At 35.5% G+C, this 22,367-nt stretch overlaps 1 protein-coding gene across 2 annotated transcripts in view; it reads left to right on the forward strand.

Annotated features, from left to right (window-relative positions):
• CAMKMT (calmodulin-lysine N-methyltransferase) overlaps positions 1-22,367 on the forward strand; it is a 196,776-nt gene that overhangs the window by 165,812 nt on the left and 8,597 nt on the right. The window contains exons 8-10 of one of the 2 annotated variants that reach the window (XM_010706776.3): positions 9,766-9,840; positions 16,477-16,540; positions 22,097-22,228. In XM_010706776.3, the coding sequence (XP_010705078.1) occupies positions 9,766-9,840; positions 16,477-16,540; positions 22,097-22,228 (271 nt within the window). Of the gene's footprint in view, positions 1-9,765; positions 9,841-16,476; positions 16,541-18,456; positions 19,518-22,096; positions 22,229-22,367 lie in introns of those variants that run through there. The other variant, XM_031552384.1, reaches the window with a different exon arrangement.

Below are 22,367 nucleotides of genomic sequence, written 5' to 3' on the forward strand. Positions count from 1 at the left end.
AGGTTTTCAGCTATCTAATCAATGTGTTGCTAAATTCAAACTTTTTGAAGCATATTTATTGAATTAGTTGTGCTTGTCAGTTTCATAACCCTAAAGGAAATTTCATTGAACTGCCTCTTCAGTCTCCTCGTGTGGTGTTCTTGCATACACAGCTGGGAGAATAGTTTCCTGCTCTTTTGTTAGGAAGAAAAGACTTTGATTGCTGCTGTCTTCATTTGATAATTTTATGTATGTGTGGAGGAAACAATGTCCATTTGTTGGTGCCTATTGTGTATTTGTAGTGATCAGAGAAAATTCAACTCTAGTGGAGGCCATTCCTTACCTCTGATCATACTTGCCCTTTTCTGTTTCCTTTCTGGTTTCAGACTACTGCCTTTCAGATTAGAGTGAACAGTATGCATTCAGAATGTGTGCAAATGATATGTATATGTGTAGTGCCATAAGTATTCTTTCCGTTCCTCTTCTAAAAATACCTAACAGTGATTGGCTTTTTGAGTGTAGTTGGGCAGTCTTGTAATGTTTTCATGATTCTGTCTGTAACAAAATAAGGAGATTTCTGGTAATTATAATTTTTCTCCATTTCCTTTATGAAGCAAGGATTATTTTTGTTGTTTTCCACTTTGCATTTATCCATACAGAATTTCATCTGCTATTTTATTGTCCCAAACCTCAGTTTCACCCTTCTGCAATTCTTTACAGCCTGCTCTTTTCCTTACTATCTTGAATAACCTCATAGTGTCAGCAAACTTTGCTACTTCAGTGCGCCTCAGTTGAAAACATGTTAAATAGAACAGGTCCCGGGAAACCCCGCGGATTATCTCTCTCCATTGTGAGGACTGACCATTTACTACTATTCTGTTTCCTGTCTTTTGTTTCATTCTTTAGCCCTGCCAGGACTCTTATCCCATGGCTGTCTACTTTCCTTAAATGTTGTTGGTGAGGGTTTTCTCCAATAGTCTTTTGGAATCAGAAGCAACCTGTCCTACCCAGTATCACCCTTATCTCAATACTTGTTGACCCCTTTTAAGAACTCCTGAAGTTTTGTAAAGCAGGACTTCTTTTTAAAGAAGACATCTTCCATCATAAAGGGATTCTGTGATGAAAGTGTCTTCAGTTTCTTCTGCAGTTAGTGCACAAGGAATTAATTGCATCTCTCTGAAATGGTGCTATCCTCTGTGAGTTCTCATTCTATATCCTAATCGTTAGCTGATAGGAAGATTTAGAGCAAAAGAAGACTGCCTCAGTAGACAATCACATACTTCTTACACACTTTCAGTAGGCTATCTCCTTCACAGGTGCCCTCTGCTAATCTTTGCCACAGACATAGGAGAGTTGGGATAAAGTTTAAATTTTTGACAAAATGATGCTTATAGTGTCATCGTTGCTTATTTCATTAGTTTTCTGTTAATATTCACTTATTCAAACACTAAATGTTTTATTGAAAATAAAAGGGATTTGGGAAAGAGGCATAAGAGTGAATCAGGATATAGAAATGAGAGAGTTAAAGGGCTCTGTTTACTTAACTTGTCAAAGAAAAAACTTGATTGTTAAGAAATGAATTGATTTTGATCTGAAAGTCACATGTGGGGAAAAAAACCTTTAATAAAAGATCACCATACAATAAAATACCAAACAAGATGTAGAAATTGAAGCTAGACAAATTCAGTCAAGAAAAAAAATGAGATTTGATAGAGAATGATAATACATTAGGACATCTTGCTATGGGAAGTGGTAGTTTCTTAAACAGTGAATGCAGTTCTTAAACATGCATTAATTTCCCTCAAGATATATGGGCTTCATGAAACAACTTGAAATCTTAGATGATTGTAATGGTCCCTTTTGCCCTCAGAATCTGAGCGTGTGTGAATTGCGTAGCCTCTGCTGTTTCAAACTTTTGCCTCCATTCAGTCCTTCTGGTCCTTCCTAATTCTACTTTTTTTTTTTTTCTTGTTCCCTTGATTCTCCTTCCCATATTCATGGATAGACTATTTTCCATAGGGCAGCAAATTGTCTTCTTTCATATTTTTACTCAAAAACGCAGTTTTTACAAAGCCTACAGTTGCTGATCTTAGCAGTGCTGTGTGTGCTTAAGCAGTCTTGTATTTTGAAATGATGCATTTAATTAATAATAAAATACTATACCATAGTAAAAACTCTATCATGTCAGTCTGAATTAGAATGTACCATCCATTTTGTGCGAAATGAGCTACGTGAAACTTGCTAAAAACTGTAGTCAGTCTCCTAAATAATGATTTAGAATTAATTGATACAGAGGAGAGAAAGGAAAAGGCAATTTCCCAAAACCAATGTTGAGAATTTTTTATTAATAACATTTTTATACAAGATATTCTCCCTTCTTTAAAAAAATAATTGTGCTGAATGATGGGTTGTGATGTGTCTGAAACAGCTGTATTTATATGCAGTGTATTTATTATGCCCCAAAAATTTAGTAACAGCAAAACTGTGAGTGTTAATACTGTTATTTTTGAAGACATATAACTGTAATATTCCCATTTAGATTTTAGCAAAATATGTGGTCCACTCCAAAAGTAATGCCTTCTATTTATTTCCATGGAAGCTACAACAGATGCAAGGAGCACAATAACATTATTAGACAGAGCAAATTCTCAGCTACAAAACACTATTTTTCACAGTCATCACCATTAGCTGTATATTTTCGCCAGCAATGAACAAGAGCCTGCACGCCATGCTTATAAAAATCTGCCCTAGTGGAAGTAAGCCACTGCTGCTGTGACTTCTGCTGAAAAGCACCACCCACCATCCCTCTGTGCTCACATCCAGTTTTGTTTCCATAAACGTTCAGCAAGCATCATTGAGTGTCAGTAGGTGGCATGCAGTGACACATCTTTCCTTCATCCACACTTCCATGTCAGAAGCCATTGTGTCAGACTGCCCATCTACTGCCATCTGTCTCACGGCAACAACGTGGAATGGGATATTGATAGAAAGATTCGTCCTCTACTGCCATACCACCAACATCTGCCTCAGGCATCATGGGCCAAGATAATAAATAAGGAGGCATTACTTTCAGAGCAGCCTTTGTATGTTGCTTAGATACTCTTAGAATGAGGAATAAGGGGACTAAGTAACTTTATTATCCATTTATAACAGGCAACTTGTAGGCAGGAAAGCTAAGATTGTGGGGTTTGTTGGTGTTTTGGTTTTGTGAGGTTTTTTTGTTGTTTGGTTGTTTTGTTGGTTTTTTTTTAAATTAGGTTTGGTGTTTGGGGTTTTTTCTTTCATTTTTGTTACTGCTTTAATGTGATGAGGCTTCACTATGAATTGTACCAAGAATTGCATGAACACATATCAAAAAGGCAATTTCAGTTAGAAAGTCTATGGCCTAAGACCAGAGATAAATATTGTAAGGAAGGATAATGAGGATACCTGTAGTCAGCATGATGGACAAGGGTTGAGGCACAAGAGTAGCCTAACCTCTTTCTAGTTTTTGTAGGCACTATTTTAAAGGAGAATTTCAAGGATAATGGAGTAAATTTGTGACTGTTTGTGGATAACAAAGTGGAAGAAAATTGTAAAGGTGCTTTCTTGAAAAGCTAAGTGGAAAATGGAGGCTGACATTAGGGCTGATTAAAGAAGGAACTTGTTCTTTCAATATTGAATGAGAGATAGCAAATAGGGAAGTGAACTTTTGTGAAGCATTTGAAAGACAAGACTTGCAACTTACCTGGAAAAATACAAAGAGAAAGGTGACAAGATCATGGTTATAGGCAAGAAAAACAATCTTTGCAGCAGCTTACTGAATAAATATTAATAGGGAAAGACTGCATTTTCCAGCAGAGAACAATATTGTAATGCTAAGATGTTCGTGATGATGACATGGTCAAGAGTTAAAGTGGAGTGGGTAGACAGGAAACTTCTAAGCGATGTTATGCAAAGAAAATTGGCAAAATCTGAACAGAGTTGAGGTTTACAAATATAGAGGAGGCTCAAAACAAAATCCAGATTATAGACTGTAATTGTTATGTCCCTAGAGATCAAGTAACGGAGGTAACAATGAAGCCTTGCAATGAGCTTCTCACTCACTGAGGCTTTGGAAGAAGCTGAGTTATGAGTCTAGATGCCCTGTAGTACAGAGTTGAGTACTGGGATTTGCATTTATGGATGAGACAACCCAGAAGTAAAATTCAAGGAAGATGATGTTGAGATGAGGCACTGCAAAATTATCAGAAATATGGGAAATTTCCATCTGCAATTGTACATATTGCACTCAAACTGTGTTGAAGTGTGAGAGGAAAGGAAGAATAATTGATGTTACCTGATGTTTGAAGTTTAACCTTGGTCTCCTGATACCAGTTATGAATTGTGGGGGGTGAAATAATGGATAAGTATACAGAGCAAAGTGAGTAAACTTAGAAAGGCAGAAGATTGAAGATGGAGAAATAAGAAAAGCCTAATGAAAAAATAAGGACGGGGAAATGATAGCAGGCAAGCTTGAAAGACTCCAGAGGAATTGTAATGATAGGTATATACATCACCTCTGTCAGTAGTTAATATCCATCTTTTTGATCTTTGTACAAAACTGAGTAATCTCAAACAAAGATCAAGACGTGGAGAAACATCCTGGTGATGCCTTTTGTTAATGTGTTAATGAACGTGCTTGGTTAATGTCATAGAAAAAAGTCATATAAATCCCCAGACACAATCTTTTGCCTGAAGCAGTATACATACCAATGATAATACTTTTCAAAACTGAAACCTAAATTAAAATATGAAAAGAAGAGGTGGGTAGAGAGTGGTACTAGGTAGATGTTCATCTGTTAACTGGGGCATTTTAAAAAATCTTTATTACAATTATTAATACAGTTTGAAGCAAGGCAGGCTTTTGTGTCTTTTGTCCTTTCTTCTAATTTTGATTTTTTGTCTGTATTTGTACTATGTGTCTTTTGCTAACTTGAGAGCTACTCCAACCTATGCCATTCATCTCAAAAACATCTGAGAGAGTCTTGGAAATGTTTCAAGTTTCTATTATCCAAGACTTAACTTGGTTTGGGTTTTTGTTGGTTTTGTTGTTGCTGTTGTTGTGGGGTTTTTTTGTTTGTTTGTTTTTTAATGTAAGTTACCTGCCTAAACAACCACTGAATAACAGAATTTGAATAAAAATAGTAATGAGGAACTTCTTATGAGAAGTGAAAACCCAGTAAAATCAGGTCTTTTGTTATAGATTGTTGTGATACTTCACTAGTGTTAAGAATGTTGACATTTGCTACACTGTCTTCCATAAATTAGGATTACTATACAGGGGAAGTGCCTTAATGCCTTTGTTACGTTTGCTGTTTTGGTGTGGTTTTTTCTTTTTTTCCTTTCCTTCTTTTAAACACAGAGGGATATTTGGGGGTTGGGTAAGTTGGTAGTACTTAAAGAAAGGATGCTCTTTTTTCAGTATCTATTTTCTTAGTTGATCTTGCCTGCTTGGCAATTTAAAAAATAAGTGAGGGGAAAAAAGAAAAGAAAGAAAGGAAGAAAGAAATGAAGAAATTAATAAACATGCTTTCATTCTTTTTCTTTCCTATTTTTTAAATAAATTTAATGCTTTAGAATGGTGTGAGATTGATGATCTCAGAAACCAAAGCATCAGTACATATTTTCTCAGACTGTTTTGCTAGTATGCTTTCTCTCTGACCAGAAGCCACCTCTGTCTGTGAGAGGATAGTTCATTCTCCATAGCTCATTCAGTTCTTGTCCTTTTTGCTAGGACTGCCATCAAGATTGCTAATTATAGTAATAGCTTTGTGACGTGGGTACTTTTCTGCTGAAATCTGGTCAACTTCATTTGATAGAGCAGACATTATTGGGTTCCAAGCTTCAGACACCATCATCTTGGCCTAAATGGCAGGTGAGCAGTGTTCATCTACTAACAGTAGACACACTAACAATCGTGTCTTTCCAATTGTGTTTTTCCCTTGGGTCCTGTGTTATTTCTGATCTTACAGCCAAAAAAAGAACCCCAAACATTTTCTATTTTCAGTGGGTTTCAGATTCTTTTTTTTTTTTTTTCCTGAAATCAAATGCTTATTTTCAACTCCAAGAAACATAACCTGTATAAGTTAAATAAACCAGCACAAAATAAATGCCAGCAGTGGGCTTCACACAGCTTTAAATGTTTGTGTGTTTATCTTCTTTTTTTTTAAGCCATCGACAGTATGATTTAGGCAGGAGTAGATCATAAAGTACACTTTCCAAATTTACAAAGTAATTTCAACTGTTTGTTAGTACTGTAGCATCTTCCCTCAAAACAAAGGTTTACAAATATTATAGATTTAAAATTTCTTATTTTTCTGAAGAAAAAAAAAAAGTGGAAAACAAATATCTTGAATCTTCAGAAACTTTATTTTTCTTTCCTAATTTGAACTCACAAATTTTCTTGCTCTTATCTGCTATTTCCATTCAAGATGACCACCCAAAGAATTCAAGCTAACTGAAATAAACAATGTTATGGAAATCTTCTCAGGCTTCCCAATTGTTTGGCACCACGATCCTCATATTAATATTTAATCCTTATTTATTATTTAATAATCAATAAGAAATAAAATATGTTCTGAATTTTACTATTTCTGAAAATAGTCTGTTTTACATCTACTAATTTTGTATCACTGGAAAAGGAACAAGAAGGATGGATTACCAAGGCTTGTATTTTTTTGTGCTGCATTCAGCATGATACTGACATAAAAAAGACTTTTTATGGCATGACACAGTTTCATTTTATTTCTATTTTTTATAGGAAACTTCATGAAGACTGATCTTTTCTTATTTCTGTTGCTAACACTCTTCTGAGTTTTCTAGCATTGTTTTTCCTTAAATAGAAATGCTGTCAGCTCTTACTTTATGTCGACTTTGGTATTCATTTCAGATCTTACAACTGAGTCCATGAATCACGTCCTCAACAATCCCTAGAAGTACATAAAGCATATATGGGTCACATGCATTTAAACACATCTTCACATATCTCAGTGGTTTTGCATTATCAGTGGATTTTGCTGTTCTTCAAATTCAGGAATTGCATTTATATTATAGGAGATCTTATTGGTAGTTGATGGTATTTATACATATCCTGACTCTGATTCACTACTTTCCCTAGAATTGAAATTATGTGATTTTGATTCAGAATCAGGCTGATTCTGACTTCAGTGTTAATGATGTAATAATGCTGACTCTGAGCAGAATTATTTCTGATTCCCTAATACGAGGGGGCATGTCTGCTTTACAGGTGCAGATGCAGATGTATGATTGCAGCTCATGCAAATTTGTGGAAGCATTGAACAGATAACAGTGTAGATAGGGTAGCCCAGATTAAGCTACCTACAATTTCCAACATTGCAGTCTGTATTGAGCTACATGTACCCTAGCTGTGCTTCACTTAATGGTAATATTTACACTTGTCTAAGGATAGCAAGGATATATAGCTTGTAGTCCCACCTTTCCCAGTGGTGTGCATACATCTTGAGTGAGATCAGAATGACTCCCATTGTGTTATTTATTTTATACAAATTAGTTTATATGGTTATTTCCCCCTCAGGATGAAGATTTTCCTTATACTTCTGAATGTTAATGGCAAAATCGAATTCAAAAATCTTACATTTAAATTTGTTACTGATCTTTGCAAAACTACAATACTGGATCTAGTGACCAAGATCAGCCCTAGTGCAACATCAGGGAAGTGGAGGAAGACTGGCTTATGGCTGAATGTTGGGGCCCTTGGCTCAGTCCTTGTTGCAACACACATGCCAACCATGTTGCTCATGCTTCTGGCAAGTCATCTACTCCAGATTTTGCCCAGTGTTATAGCTTATTTTGCCTACCTGCAGCATCTCCCTTGTGCCTAAAATGGATGTACAGAGAAAATGCTGTGTTCTGGTGCTCAGTGCAAATCTGACAGTAACATGGGAGAGATTTTGTTTTCCAGGAGACTGCCTTCCTAATTGTGTGTGTGAAGTATAGTAAATATATGGGTTAAAAAAATCATAATTCAAATCCCTATAGTGGTACTGATCAGATCTCTGTTTCTGTAGCAATGAGAACCAAAGGTGGCCTTTTAAGGCTCACAGTTCATCTACCAATTTCCAGTTCTGCTTCAAGATTCTTAAAATATTAGAGTGCGTGCTTTAAAACCACAAAACTTACCTTTACCTAATTTTCACCATTCTAACCTAAGTTTCCACGGAAACAGGGTTGAAAAAGCTGCTGGTAGCCAGCAGGCAGCCAGCAGCTGAGAGTGAGAACTCTCCTTTGTCACTTTCCACTACTGGATGCCTGCTGCGTGCCAGTGTGCAAAGCTACCTAGGCTTCTAAAATCTGGAATACTTTCAATTTGGGAGGGGGAATTAAATTAATCTACTCTTTTCTCTCTTTGGATTGCCACAGTAAATTCCAGGAGGGAAAACGGGCTAATGAGTCCCGATCTGTTTGGGTACACTGGCACCCAGATATTCAAAGCTGTCCCAACCAATTGGGCCTCTGCTTTCATAATTTCCATCTTTTGAAAGCATTCTCCGTCAGATTTTGTGTCTGTTTACATATGTATACTCATGTACTAGTACTTCAATTCTCGGTGAGTCTATCTCAATTGACCTATATATCCACCAACATTTTGCACAGAGTATAGCAAATGAAAAAAAATTCTTTTTTTCCTGCATACTTAGTGAACATTTTTGAATGAATGCATTATAACTGATCCTCAGTTAAATATTAGGACTAGTATGTGAATGGAGATGGCTTTTAACCAGGAGTAGATTATAGCTGTGGGAAGACTAAAGGGTCTATTTGGTCAAGACTCATAAAAACCTGAGATAAGCATGCACAACCTGACAAGATCAGATTAGACCCTTCCCCCACAAGTGCTTTTCCCATAAATATTTATCTACTTTCTATTATAAATAACCAGGAAATGAAAAAGGAAGATGGATTCTTTTTCTTTTTCTTTTTTTTTTTTCCTTAAAAATAGCCTAGAAATAGAAATGCAGCTTTGAATCTTTGGGGTAATGATATTTTAAGTATGCCATAAATTCCAACACTGGTTTGCTGTTTTTTAAAAAGGAGCCAAGCACCGAAATCCTTTGTGGCAGCTACATAAATTGGCAGCATTTATAAACAAAGAAGAACTTTGCACAAAAGTGCATTCTTGCCTGTTATTAGGTATCTCAGAATTAAATAACTTATCACCTAGAAGAGATTAGGTGTTGACGAAGCGCTGCTGTGTTTTTAAGCTTGCCTGAGGTGACATAGCCAGCACCAGAGTTAAACTTGGCATTCTTTCGCCCTGTCCTTCCTCCCCTGAGCCCAAGTGAATGCTCACTTCATCAGTGAGAAACACGGCTGGCTCGCCTGCCAGATGTAACGAAGATCCATTTGGTCTGCAAATTCCTATTTCCTTCAGGTTGTCAATACTCAGGCTTCGCTTCCTCGTGCAGTGGTGCTTAGGGGCAAAAATCTGAGGCCATACAGGTGTCACTAACTCAGAAATGAATGTTTGTTGGTGATCCACTCATCAGAACCTGCGTGGATTGTCTTTCTGATATAATTAAAAGGTGGCTCTTTGCCTTTGAAATTTAAAACTGAAAAATACAGAGTAATATTTTTACATTCGTTTTTGAAGGTAACAAGTGTATGCTCTTAAAAACATGCCTATGTAACATAGAATGATATTAATATTTTTAAAATCTCAAGATGAAAAATGTAAGTCCTTTTTTATTTTTCTTCATTTTTTAAAAAAATCTTTTTTTCCTCCAGCATTTTACGATGGGATAATGAGACAGATGTCTCTCAACTGGAAGGACATTTTGACATTGTTATGTGTGCTGACTGGTAAGTACATAAAAATCATAAAACTCATGTTAGAAAAATAGCTTTGCTGGAGTAATTGTACTGTGCTGCTTGCTGATGGCTAAGCAAAGTCAACAAATGAAGCACAAAGCCACCTTAACCTCAACAAATTAATATTCATCTCCATGTGACAGTTATAAGGTAGTCTTCTATCACACAGTAACTTCTACCACATTATTTCCCAAAGATTGATTTTGAGAAGCATTTCCATTTTCTGGAATTGCCTCTGTTTCATGCTTGACGTATCAGTAAATGGACGACTTAGGCAAATTGCAAATAATTATGGCTCAGTGAGGAACAGTCTGGAGAAAAGGGAGTTTATCAACACAAACAGCTCAATTAGCTTACTTCTTAGGAAAGATCTGACTATTGATATAAGGGGATATATTTTTTTGCTCCCTGGAAAATCTTTCCAAGGAAAAAAAGATTTCATAACCCTTTTTTCCCCATGACATTCTGCTTCTTAAATCAATTTGACAGCAGTATTCGTAGAAAAAGGCTTTACGTTATTTACAGTGGCACATGTTAATTGTAAGAGAATTCTTAGTTAAAAAAAATCAGAGTACACCGTTTAATTTATGAAAAGATGGATACTTGCTGCAATACAGAATATTGTTTAATAATTTATGCAAATAGATTTTATTGACAGAAACCATTATTGATACCAAATTTGTAGAACTGTGCTTGCTTTATTTACAGTGTGCTTTTTAAATGGCGAATTATTAATTGTTTGCAATATATAAGTTAAATGTAAAAAGAGATTTGCAGATTTAATTTAGGATAGTAGTTATTTTGAAGTAAGTCTGTCTTTCATTAATATTTCCTCCTGACCCTTTAAATATCTAAACCAGAAAAAGCTGTTTATGTTTTGTTGCACTGCACGTTGTAAAGGACCAAATTCTGAAAACAAGGACTTTCTAAGATAGCTCAGTGCAGCAGATTTCTGTATCTTACTGAGAAACAGTTAAAGGAAAAAGAGAAGGAAAAGTGTGAAGCTGTCTATTGTCTTTTTAAACAATGTTCTTTTTAAGAGGCTTCTGATAAATATTCCTGTAGAGTCTTTTTTTTTAATTGTTTTTATTTTTATTTGACGTTTTGCTATCTAAGCAAACTCTTCTGATTTCAGAAAAGTTATCATTTTTGTATAACACCAGAGAAAGTGTATTTAGTCCTCCTTTTTTCCTATTTCTAATACCTGTTTGTTTGCAGAATGCAACAGTGCTTCATTTAATTTCAGAGGAGTTCTTTGTTCCCAAAAAGGACAGAGGAGGGTTTCTAACTAATCGCTGATAATGTGCCTCAGAGATGCATCATCTGATTAAAATAAGGAGCTAAACAACACCATATGATTTCAGCAAGTAATTTAGTAAATGCCTTCCTCACCAAATATTAGAATGGATACTCCAGGTTTCATTGCACAGATGAAGTTAATGCTGGGCAGGATTAGATCAGATTAAGTATGAAAGTCAGATCAGAGTGCTGGCGGACATGAGCAGGAGGGCAGCAGTCTTCTCGGAGGCTTAGACAAGGCTCACATATGGATGTTCTCCAGATTATGTGGGTGAAGCAAGGTCTTGCCAAGAGATTTAGAGTTAAATTTGTTCTTCACGCAAATATCAAAACAACCTGGCTGTGCCATCTCTTGTATTCTTGATACTCACACCATGTCATCCTATTTGTGCTGTGGGTACAGCAGAGAGAGACTTAAGTTAGTGGGTTTTTTTGCCAGTAATAGTCTTGCTAATACTCGTCCTGGTCTTTTTAGAAATAGTGTAGTTTCTTTAGGAAACAAAGAATCACACATGACAGGTAAAATACATTATGCATTTGCAATCCCCGCGTTTTGTATGTTTATTTTGAAGCACTTACGATGCAGGTAAGTGTATAAATATTTATGGATTCCTAAAAAATAAATAGAAATGTGCAGGTTAGTTTAAAGTACGTGTTTTTATTCAGAAATTGCCTCTGTTTTCTTCCAAGTGCCCACATATCTAGTTTAATAAGCATGAAATCCCTTTATTGTTTGCTTCTTTAAAAAATCATTCTCTTAGTTACGGACACTAGATTTTCTGATACACGAAAAAGCTGGGGAAAAAAAAAATGTTCCTTGCTTTATCAAACTCAAATCTTCTTTTCATTTTCATGTATTTCTCTTCTGATATATAGAATTGGCTTTAGAACTGTTGGCAGGATTTTTGCTTTCTGAATTTTTGGGCTGTCAGTGAAGAGGAAAAGAAATCTCTTTTCTTACAGCTCCACAGCTGAAACCTGAAGTATTCAGTGATAAAAACAGATAGGAGAGATTGTATTTAGTTTAACACCACCATATTGCTCATTGTCAGTCAATAAAATCTGGGATTAGAAAAGAGAACTATAAAGCAAAAAATCTGAGTTCAAATATTAGGTACATGGATAAATTTTTATTGAAGTATTTCCAGCAAGGGTGATATTGTCTGATTCCCTGAATAGCTAACCAGTGGTACTGCTTGATCCTATTTACATGAAAACAAGCTCTATTCATAAACATATTCCAAATCCACATGGAGGTTCAAGTAAAAATGTACGTGATTACAACAAGCGGCGATGTGTTTATATTCATATATTTACAGTTAGGCGTTCATAAACCTTGTGCGCAGGGGTGGAAAATAAGTTACTTCCCAGAACAGACAGTCTATTAGTTAACAACTAAATTTAGAAGCTCAACTAGATTATAAAATAAATATGAGGCAAATGGTAAAAGCTAGTCATTATTTAACCATTCAGGATTTTGACAATAAAAATAGTTTCATGGCTCAGCAGTTCCGAAATAACTTGTAAAATGTCAACTGTGAGATAAAAAATAAGGAAAAAAATATATATCTCAGCAAGCCCACACCTGGAAAAAGGATACTAGGAAGAAATTACTGAAATAATGGAATTTTTAGAGCATATCCACTCACTTCGTTTTTTTAAGGGGCATTTTCAAGGCCAGGTGAGGTTGCCAGAATTCTGAACTTTCATTTGACCTGTGCTTATAGGTACAAGGTCAAGCAGATGCTGGAAATGTGAGCGTGAGTATGACTACAGAGAAGAAATAACAGGTGTCTGCTGGATGGGCCACAGACAAAACTTGTCCAAAGCTCCTAGGAGCCTCACATTTCTGATTATTTTCTTTGTTAAGACAAATAAAGAAGGTAAGAAAAAAGTTGCTGGGATTTTTAGTCTGAGAAAACAGCCAGGGTCATTAAGGGAGAGCTAGCAGAAAAATCTTTGCCTTGCAGGTTTTTGCAAACTGATTTTTTACACATAATTTTAATGCAGAGATAGAATATGTTCTAAAACATCAGTATCACCTTGTAAATGCATAGTATCCAACTTTATGTAGTTAAAGTGATTGTATTCTTAAAGATTGGCACATGTGCAAGGATTTTCACTGCAGAAGGTGGCTGGCCTGTCCCCCATTACTTTCACTGCTGAGACTTGCTGAAGTCACGAGGAGTCATGGATTCACCAGGAATGCAAAACTGAACTGAAAATATTCTTTAGGTAACTTAAAATATACCCATTTCTTCCTGTTAGTATTTCATTTAATATAAAGAAATCTTTCTGCAGGAATGCAGTAAGATTTTTATTCTTCCTCAGTTTAAATCTATTATTCATTTCAAGTCTGTTTTCTTGCCCACACTTTCAAGTGCATTGTAATCTAACAGTGTAGAACGTTGTTTTGGTTTATGTTAGCCACGCAAGTGAAGGTCAACTAAAAGTGACTCTTACTCAGGGCACTCACTACCTGTAAATGTAATCATTTCTGAAGTATACCTGTAAACTAAGTTCCTTTTCTAATGGAAAATATGCAAAAAGAATAAGTTCACATTGCAGTCTATAAAATGTGAGCACGTGCCAGGCACAAGATAACAGGACAAAACAGCAGCAAGGAATGAAGAAAGAATCTACCTTTTTTATTGAATGTTTCATTGTGACTTGCTTACATACGACTTTGGTGTAAACTTACATGTGAGTTTACAGATTAACAGCACTGCCTATACAAAGGCCAAATCATAAACCACGTTCTTGCCTTTTTACTGCCAAGATCATAAATTTTTTCTGGCCCCCAAAAAACTTTTTATTCTTGTCCTACACTGGTATTTTCACAGGTTCCTTTCTACATAAACATGAGATATTTTTTGTATAAAAAAGAACTTATATCACATTTTTCATGGAAAAAATACTGAGCCCACCAAAGTGATCCAAGCCAAATTTAAAATGAGGTATGAGAACAAAGTGAGAGTGGTTTAGAACAATATATTATGTAATTTGAATGAGCTTTAAAGGATTTTCCAAGGGGTACATATTCAGTATACTATGTTAGTGTTTAATCCTACAAATGCTACTGCTAAGAGGAATTGCGTGACTAAATCTCCTTCCATGGGCCAAATCCTATGCTGGACCTATACGCATCACAGATCATCTGACAACTTCTGGTTTTTCCTCATCCGGGGCATACCCCAGCTCAGAGAGAAACTAGAAATGTTCTTCCATGCTCCCTCTGGTCAGAGTATGTGGCAGGTCTCAGTTCTGTCTCCTTTAACACTCAAATATCAAGTGGGTGTCAGTCAGAAATGGTATCCTTGAAGTTGGCCAATCTCTTGGCAGATCACCTGAATATTTGAAGTTCCTGGTGAACAAAGACCTATAATTATATTACTGCAAAGGAATGAGACTGGTAGCAGTAATTGTGCCCCCATCTCGTTGTAAAAAGACAGAATGGTATGAAGGTCCCTGAAAAATGAACTTTTTCTCTGGAAAAGTGCATCAAAATTGTGATGTTTCATGTTGAAGAAAATTCATTATTTTTAGATATTCTTTTTGGAGAGAACTCAAGCACTGTATTCCATGTCTTCTGCAGGTGGCCATGTTCCTGGCAAAGTAATGTCTTATGGTATTTGTCTGTACAGAGACCTACCTGAAATGAGTGTGATTAAAGCTCCCAGGAGACATTACAGAGATCAACTGCAGTTTCATTGAATTGAACAAATTGTTTTTAAACAAATATTTGTCCATTTCTTCCAATAAGATTAATCAAGGTTGAAGAGCAGCTATCATGCCAATTGCTAAAATTTGAATTTCCTTTTGGACAGGCTGTCAGTCATCCACTGCATCTACTGCTTATCATCCAGTAATTCAGTATCTTCCTGAAGAAATTAAAAATGTAATACTTCTATACAAAATGTTCTTTAAGAAATGTGTGGTAGATGGATAGCCAGTCTACATATTTTCCAACAGCGTGGGAGTCTGCCAGTTTTCATTGATATTTGGTTGCTGGCAAGGCTCTTTTTTTATTTCCTGAGTAGGAAAATTTGCATTTCTTATACAGCTCTTTCACCCTGTCATACTTAATATTGTATTCTCTTTAGTAACTGTAGAGTGTCCTTACCTATCCACACATATTCTGTTTTTACTGACTGGCTCGCAGTTAGCTGGCCACAGTTTTCATATATTTATTTAGAAATTTCAAACCTGGAAAAAAATCACCCACCCTTCGGGAAGTGTCATTTTAGTAAAAAGGAATGGAGATTGTAGAAAAGCACCATAAAGAATGGACAAAATGCCTTCTAGTGTGGAACTCAAGCTTGACAGAAACTGGAAGTAGTTTTATTACAGAGAAAGAATGAAAAATAATGAAGAAAGAATCACATTATTTATGGCCTGCTTGATAGGAGTCTTTGTTATCTGAATTACCAATATAAATGCAGCCCATGGTAGTAAGGACTGAAAAGCACTGGTTGCTATCTGATGGTTGTTCACTAACAATTGTGAATGTCTCTCATCCACATTAACTACCTGTCCACAAATATCTCGTCAGGAATGATTGGCACCCTGGTTGCCAGTATTAGTATATACATTAAGGTACTGAGGGGCATGAAGAATGGATTATCCCCTCAAACCATGAGGTAATCATGCCAAAATAGGGATGAGCATGTGGCAACGTTGCATGGGAAAATTGACTTTACTGCTCTCAGTGCAGGAGATGAAGGATTTCAATCTTGAGGGAGGACAACTCTGTATGATCTGGGTCATTGTGTTTGAACAGCATTTGAGGGAGTGAGGAGTTAGGGGCTTGTAAAATTTTCTGTGGAAAAATAGAGATAGATGTAAAAATAGAAAAAAAAATCTGCATAATACATAATAATGAATTAATGCTACAACTGTAAAGGGAAAAGGGAAAAAAATACCTTTAATAATAGCACCCAAAGTACAATAGAAGATACTTCTAAAAATTCCACCCTCCCTTGTACAGAAAGCATGTAAAATGTTAGCTTTGTATCACAGTGTATTGATTCTGATTTCTGATAGGGTGGTATTTTAATAGCATGTATATGTGATCTGTGAATTTCAGCCTCACAAAGGTTCGTGCTGATATTTGAGCTTTGGTTTAGATTATATTTGCTTCATGCTTCACCTATTTTTGTTTATTTTTTAATTAAAAAGTACTTGAATTGGACCACAGGAATGTAGACCACAGTTTCTCTTTTACAGCATTGTGTAAACATATGTAATTAGCCTTGTACTTATCTGCATTAGTATCATTAGAATTGAAAACCCATTTTAATCTGGATTCTGTTCTCTTCTCAATGTCAGCCTGTTTCTGGACCAGTACAGAGCTAGCCTTGTTGATGCAATAAAGAGATTACTCCAACCCAGTGTAAGTATGTTTCTATTTTCTCCTGAACACTGGCTTCAGAATAATTAGTCTGTGCACAATGATTGAGAGAGTAATGGAATGGCAGGATTAATGTCATGTAATACTTTAATACTTATTATGTCCAACTTCAATTGAGTCTTCTAATCTATCAGATTCTTTCCTAATCATAAACTAGGAAACTTCTTATACTTGGCCTTCTGATAAGGAACACAGTGGGTAGTAAAATAAATGAAACCGCTTCAAAGATAGCATGAGATTATTTTTATCAAAGCGTTTCTCGAGTATTTTCCTTTGATAATAATGTCTTCATATTAAAGTAAAAGTATGATATTGAAAGTTGTTATGTTGGCTTCTGTCATTTGTAATCCCTTCAATTGTAACCTTTGTCATTGTGTATTTATTTATTATGAAAGAATTTTTTTTTCTTTTCATTTCTGTTTATTATGAAATTAATAAACCCCTTATGCATATGTTGTAGCACAAAACTTTTTGTTTTTCATGAAGTAGACCTTGTATTTACACATTTTCAATTTTAAAATACAGTGAAATCAAGCTTTTAATAAAATGTTAAGTATTCTACATGAGTGTCACTAAGAAAATATTTTATGTATCTCATTCTTCTAGGTTATTAAAATAAACCTGAGAGACTTACAGGCAAAATGAAACTGTTACATGCACATATTTATAACCAACAAATAATCTTGAATCTAATTAAAAAGAGAGAGAGAGAGAGATCAAAAAGGGAATAGGAGAAAACACATGAGGGAAGTGTGAAAGAAGGAAACAGAATTGTACCTTTCACTCTTGCCATACAAATCTTTCAGCATGGTAAATTTTCCACTTCAACACAAAGCTATTTAGTGTTAACGATACATTCTCCAAATTTTATTTAAGAATTTCGTCTTACTTTTCTTATGAGAGATTTTCTCTACATAAGGAATATAAGACTCAAACATGCAAAGACTTAAGAAACTGAGTCACTTTAGCCATGTAAGTAATCCCATTCTTTGCTAAGAGTGATCAGGTTTCTATTCTTGGTTCTATCATAGACTTTCCTGAGTGACTTAAGGCAAGTTACTTAAGACTGAATGATTTTAATGAGATGTGGATCAAAGCTGCCAGGCAGACAGGAGAAATGTAGTCACCCTGGGGAAAATGTTACCCAGATATTTTTATCAGTAGAAGCAAGGGTGATATAGTGAACTCATGGCCACAGTTATGCGTTCTGATGTTGGTGTTATATCGTCAGCTGCCCGTACACAATAATTTTGAGGACTTCTAGGTGATTTGGAACACAAACATTATCTGAAATCAGTAAAAGGCAAAAAAATTTTTTTTTTCCCGGATCAGTTCCCTCACATAGTTATTCAGATACCACCATAGGCCACTGCACTGCTAGCATGAAAAGATGTTGTGAAAGAGTATGAGCAGCAGGAAGTGTATAAGAGATGCCCTAGTAACTGTGACCTAGCTAGAGCTTTTAGCTGGAGTGGAGTAATAGCTATTAGTTTCTTTTCTCTCACTTGTCATGGTAGTCTGTATTGACAAAAGCATGTGTACGTGTGCATATGTACACACACACTTTCTTTAACTGGGCTGGCTAACTCAAGTGGAGGAAGTGAATTAAAATATGGTGAGGGTAAAGCAGCCTGAATTTTTACTAGTGTTTTACAGCTCGAGTCTGTAAACAGTCCAGGAATTGTTAACCTGGCTTTAAACCAAAACCTTCCTGACTTTCTTGCTTGTGGTCAGTTAATTCAAATTCAGAATATGCCTTTTTTGGGCAGGTGAACTACAATTCTTTGTGAATGTAAATGATGTAAAAGGAGATGGCTTTTTTTCTTGTCATATGCATGGTGTGATTATTAGCTCAGCCTGTACATGTATTTTAGACCACAGTTCCTTTCTCTCATCAGCTCCTTGCCTCCAGATCATGGCCATATGAATGGATATCAGTTACGAAATGGCTTTACAGGTAATTGTTATTCATAAATAAGAGGACAGCAAAAGACTCTGCAGTAGAACCTGGGAGCATGGACGTCTTAAGTGAGCTTCCTTGTTAAGAAAAAAGGCAGTTAAAGAGATATGCCATCAAGTATATGCTCTTACTTGAAGGACCTGTGTCATTCATATGCTCATTTGAGATCCCAAGAGAAGATGTAATCACATTTAGTTATCATTTTTCCTGTTCTATATTGCTCTTTTTAAATCCAAGGGTAACATCAGAGTGCATTTTATTAAATGCCCAAGCTAAGCTGTAAACTATTTTGATTAAGTTCACTTTTCTGCATGAGTTCATTTGTCTCAAAAGTAGAAGTTATATTTCATTATTAGTAATATTTTGGCAAATTGACAAAGAAACAAATGAAAGACACATCTAGATGAAAGACATCTTTCAGGTGTTAACAACTCAGGTATAACTAGAATAAAAGAATTTCAGAAAAATAACAGAGCAGAAAATTTGAAAAAAAATAGAGTAAATAGAAAATAACAAGTATTCTAAAAATTGACTTGAAAGAGAGATTGAGCACAGATAATCTATTCTCACTGTTCTTTATAAAGAATTATCTTTGCTATTTCCTTTTGCATTAAGGATGTTATTTGTAGTTATTTGTGGCTGATGCCATCCTTATGACGTTGTAATGTCGCAGAACTGTGTGTGTCCTCAGTAACTTTTCTTCCTGGAAAGAGGGATTCTCTTCATGTCAATCACCTGATACATAGTATGGCTTCTTGGACGGTTGTGTTGGCACAGGAAGGAAGGACATGAATGCATGTAGGCAGAAATGAGCAGCTTGCAGAATTACTGGTGACTGAGACTTCTTATCTGAATTTGTTACAAAGGCAAGCATCATCTGAAAACCAGTTCCCAGAATTAGACACTAAAATTTTACACCAGAGAAATTCATCTTGAGGAGCGTTATTATATTCCTCTTCTAAGCAAGCTACTTGATTTACCTACATTTAATTTTATTTTTTCCCTATAATTAAAATATGCATTTAGTTTCTCACAAATAATAAACAGTTTTTTGCATATTTTTGTAATAAAAGTGTGAATTTTTAAAATTATAAATTCCCAAATCCATAATTCAAAATCCCAGTGAAGTCAATTGGATGTTATTAAACCATGTTGTCTGATTTTAAAATCAGAAATGTGAATGCAATCCTACACAACAGGTAGCAGAATTATACAAATCAGGCAATTGATCTGAAACTGCTTTAAGCCAAGATTATGTTAGGCTAGAAGTGACCACACTATCTCCAGTATCTGATTTTATTTTATTGTAGTGATAAACTTAATCATGCTTCATTTTTTCTTTTTTTTATTTTTTTTTAGTCAGCAATGGCGAGATCCTCAAGTGTTTTAGACGTGCACTAAATTCAATTGAGGAATGGCTTTTTATGCCAGCTAATGAGCAGGCCAAAAGGAACGGTGTGGTGATGTCCATGAAGGACCATTCTGCTTTTCTGAAGTTATTTCAAGATTTTCAATCTGGTTTTAAGAGATATACCATGTTATACTCTATTTTACTGTATTTCTCTTTCAAATTAAATTTGAAGTATTTAATCTATACAGTGTGAGAAGGACTGATTGCATAGTTTGCTGACTTCAAACTGAAATCTGTAAGGGCAGCAGGGATGATGTATGAACCTTTCTGCCTCATCAAAGCTGCTGGAACTGTGACTGACATTGAACTTGGTACCCCAAGAAACTCAAAAAGTTCAACCGTTGCTGATATCCCCACAAATGGTGGTGTCAGTAAATGCCCTGGGTGGGGTACATGTTTCCCATTACAGTGAAGTTGCTTGTGAAAATGAGGGACTCCCAGAGGAGTCTCATCCTCCTTCTGTTAGGAGGGTCTCTGCAGAACAGCATTTTAGGGAGCATGGGATGGGAGCAGGAGGAGGATCCTCGGCGGAAGGCTCCCTTTTCTATTGACTTCTGCCTGATAACATTAAAGCATGCCAAGGATGTGAGGGAAGTTACGGCACATTTCATGCTGATTGTGAATTTCCAGTGTTCAATGTTTTTCATCCTGAGCCTATATTCAGACCTAACATTTACATAAGCAATTCCAGTTCCTTTAGTGGGAGTTACACTCCTTTGCACATAAAATTATTTAGCCACAAAATGAAAGTTACAGCTACGCCAGTGAGCAAAACTGAGTTGCTTTGGGTATTGCCCTTGGTCTCCTTTGTGCTTAAATTTCCCATGAGATGAGGATAACAGTATTTCTCTATCTCACGGAGACATTGTGAGAATAAATACAGTGCTATGGTATTAATGATTGCAGTCTTTTCTGTACACATTAGTACCATAGATACTGACGTAGTTTTTCTTGCTGCCTCACCGAGTGTTGTCTCAGTGTATGAGTGCATGTGCTGTGGCACATAGATTTGTCATTTATCCTCCTCACTAAGTGTATCAACATTATAAATTTCCTGAATTCTTACTGACTTTCTTTCATTCAATCTTTTTTTCTTTTATTTTTCCTGATACATGAAATTGCATTTTCATTAGCCAAATATTCTTCTACAGTGTATAATGAATTCTGTAATTTGTTTAGATTCCTACAAAAATTTTTTTGTCTGTTTGTTTGGTTACAGCATCTCACAAATTACTCTTAGCTGTCATTAATATAGAAGTTAAATAAAAGAATTTGCAGTAAACTTTGTGTTCACCTCAATTTGATACACTGCTTGTTGGTATTAACCTTTGTTTACAGCTCTTCAACCGGTTTTCATTCCAAGTGACAGAGCATAATACTCAACCAATTAGAATTAATTTTGCAAATAAGATTCTAAGAGATGCTATATCAAGTAGGTGAGGTTTGGGGCAAATAATTCACACAGGGTGTCTAAAATCTATCAGTTCAAGGTAAAGCATTCTTGTTTTCTTAAATACAGAAGGATGAATAAACTACTAGCTAATGGACCATAACATATTGCCTGGGCATCATAAATGGCCTGATCATCTTGAAAGATCACAAATTACTATGCAAGAATATTAAGTTGTGCTTTCAATGCAATTTTTGCGTTTAGGGTTGAATTCAGTTGCATTGCTCAGGTAGTTTAAAACATCTTTTTAAAAAAAAAATGGTTGGGTCTCATTTGTCTTCCATTTTGCCCCGTTGTAATTCCACTGACATCAAATGGGAGGTACTCTTCTATGCATGAGAGTAAAAATAGAAAAATATTATTTACAGTCTTTGTGTGGTCATGAGCTAACAAATGGCTTTGCATTGAGGGTATATTTTGTATGCCTTTACTGTGTTTTAGCTAGGTAATTTGTAGACACTGCTATTATGTGAAAAGGAGCAGATGTGTTGCAGTTGGCAGTTCTCTAAAGAATTTATTAGTTTCTATTTTGCTTTTGTTTAATCACGGAAATATTGCATATTTTGAACAATGATTTATATTATCCTGTTTTCATACTTTACCAAGAGAACAATTGTCTTTTCCAACCTGTGTATATTAAAAGCTTAGTCAGGTATATGTTATATCTCATTCCTTTCCAATTTAAAAAATGTATAAATTCTCTTTTTAATGTTCCAGGGAAAAGCAATGGTATTTGCTCCACACAGAGGGAATACTTTAAACCAGTTTTGCAATCTAGCTGAAAAAGCTGGTTTCTCTATCCAAAGACATGAAAATTATGATGAACACATTTCGAACTTCCACTCCAAGGTTAGTTTTCTGCTTGTGTTAGATAACACTTTAATCCGCATTGCATTTTGAAGAGATCATGGTCCTTTTGGCAGGTAACCTAAATGTTTGATTAAAGTACTCCTTAGGTGTGCTGTTTCTGAACAGCTATTTTTGTATC

Source organism: Meleagris gallopavo, chromosome 2 (assembly GCF_000146605.3).
Source record: "Meleagris gallopavo isolate NT-WF06-2002-E0010 breed Aviagen turkey brand Nicholas breeding stock chromosome 2, Turkey_5.1, whole genome shotgun sequence".
NCBI lineage: Eukaryota > Metazoa > Chordata > Aves > Galliformes > Phasianidae > Meleagris > Meleagris gallopavo.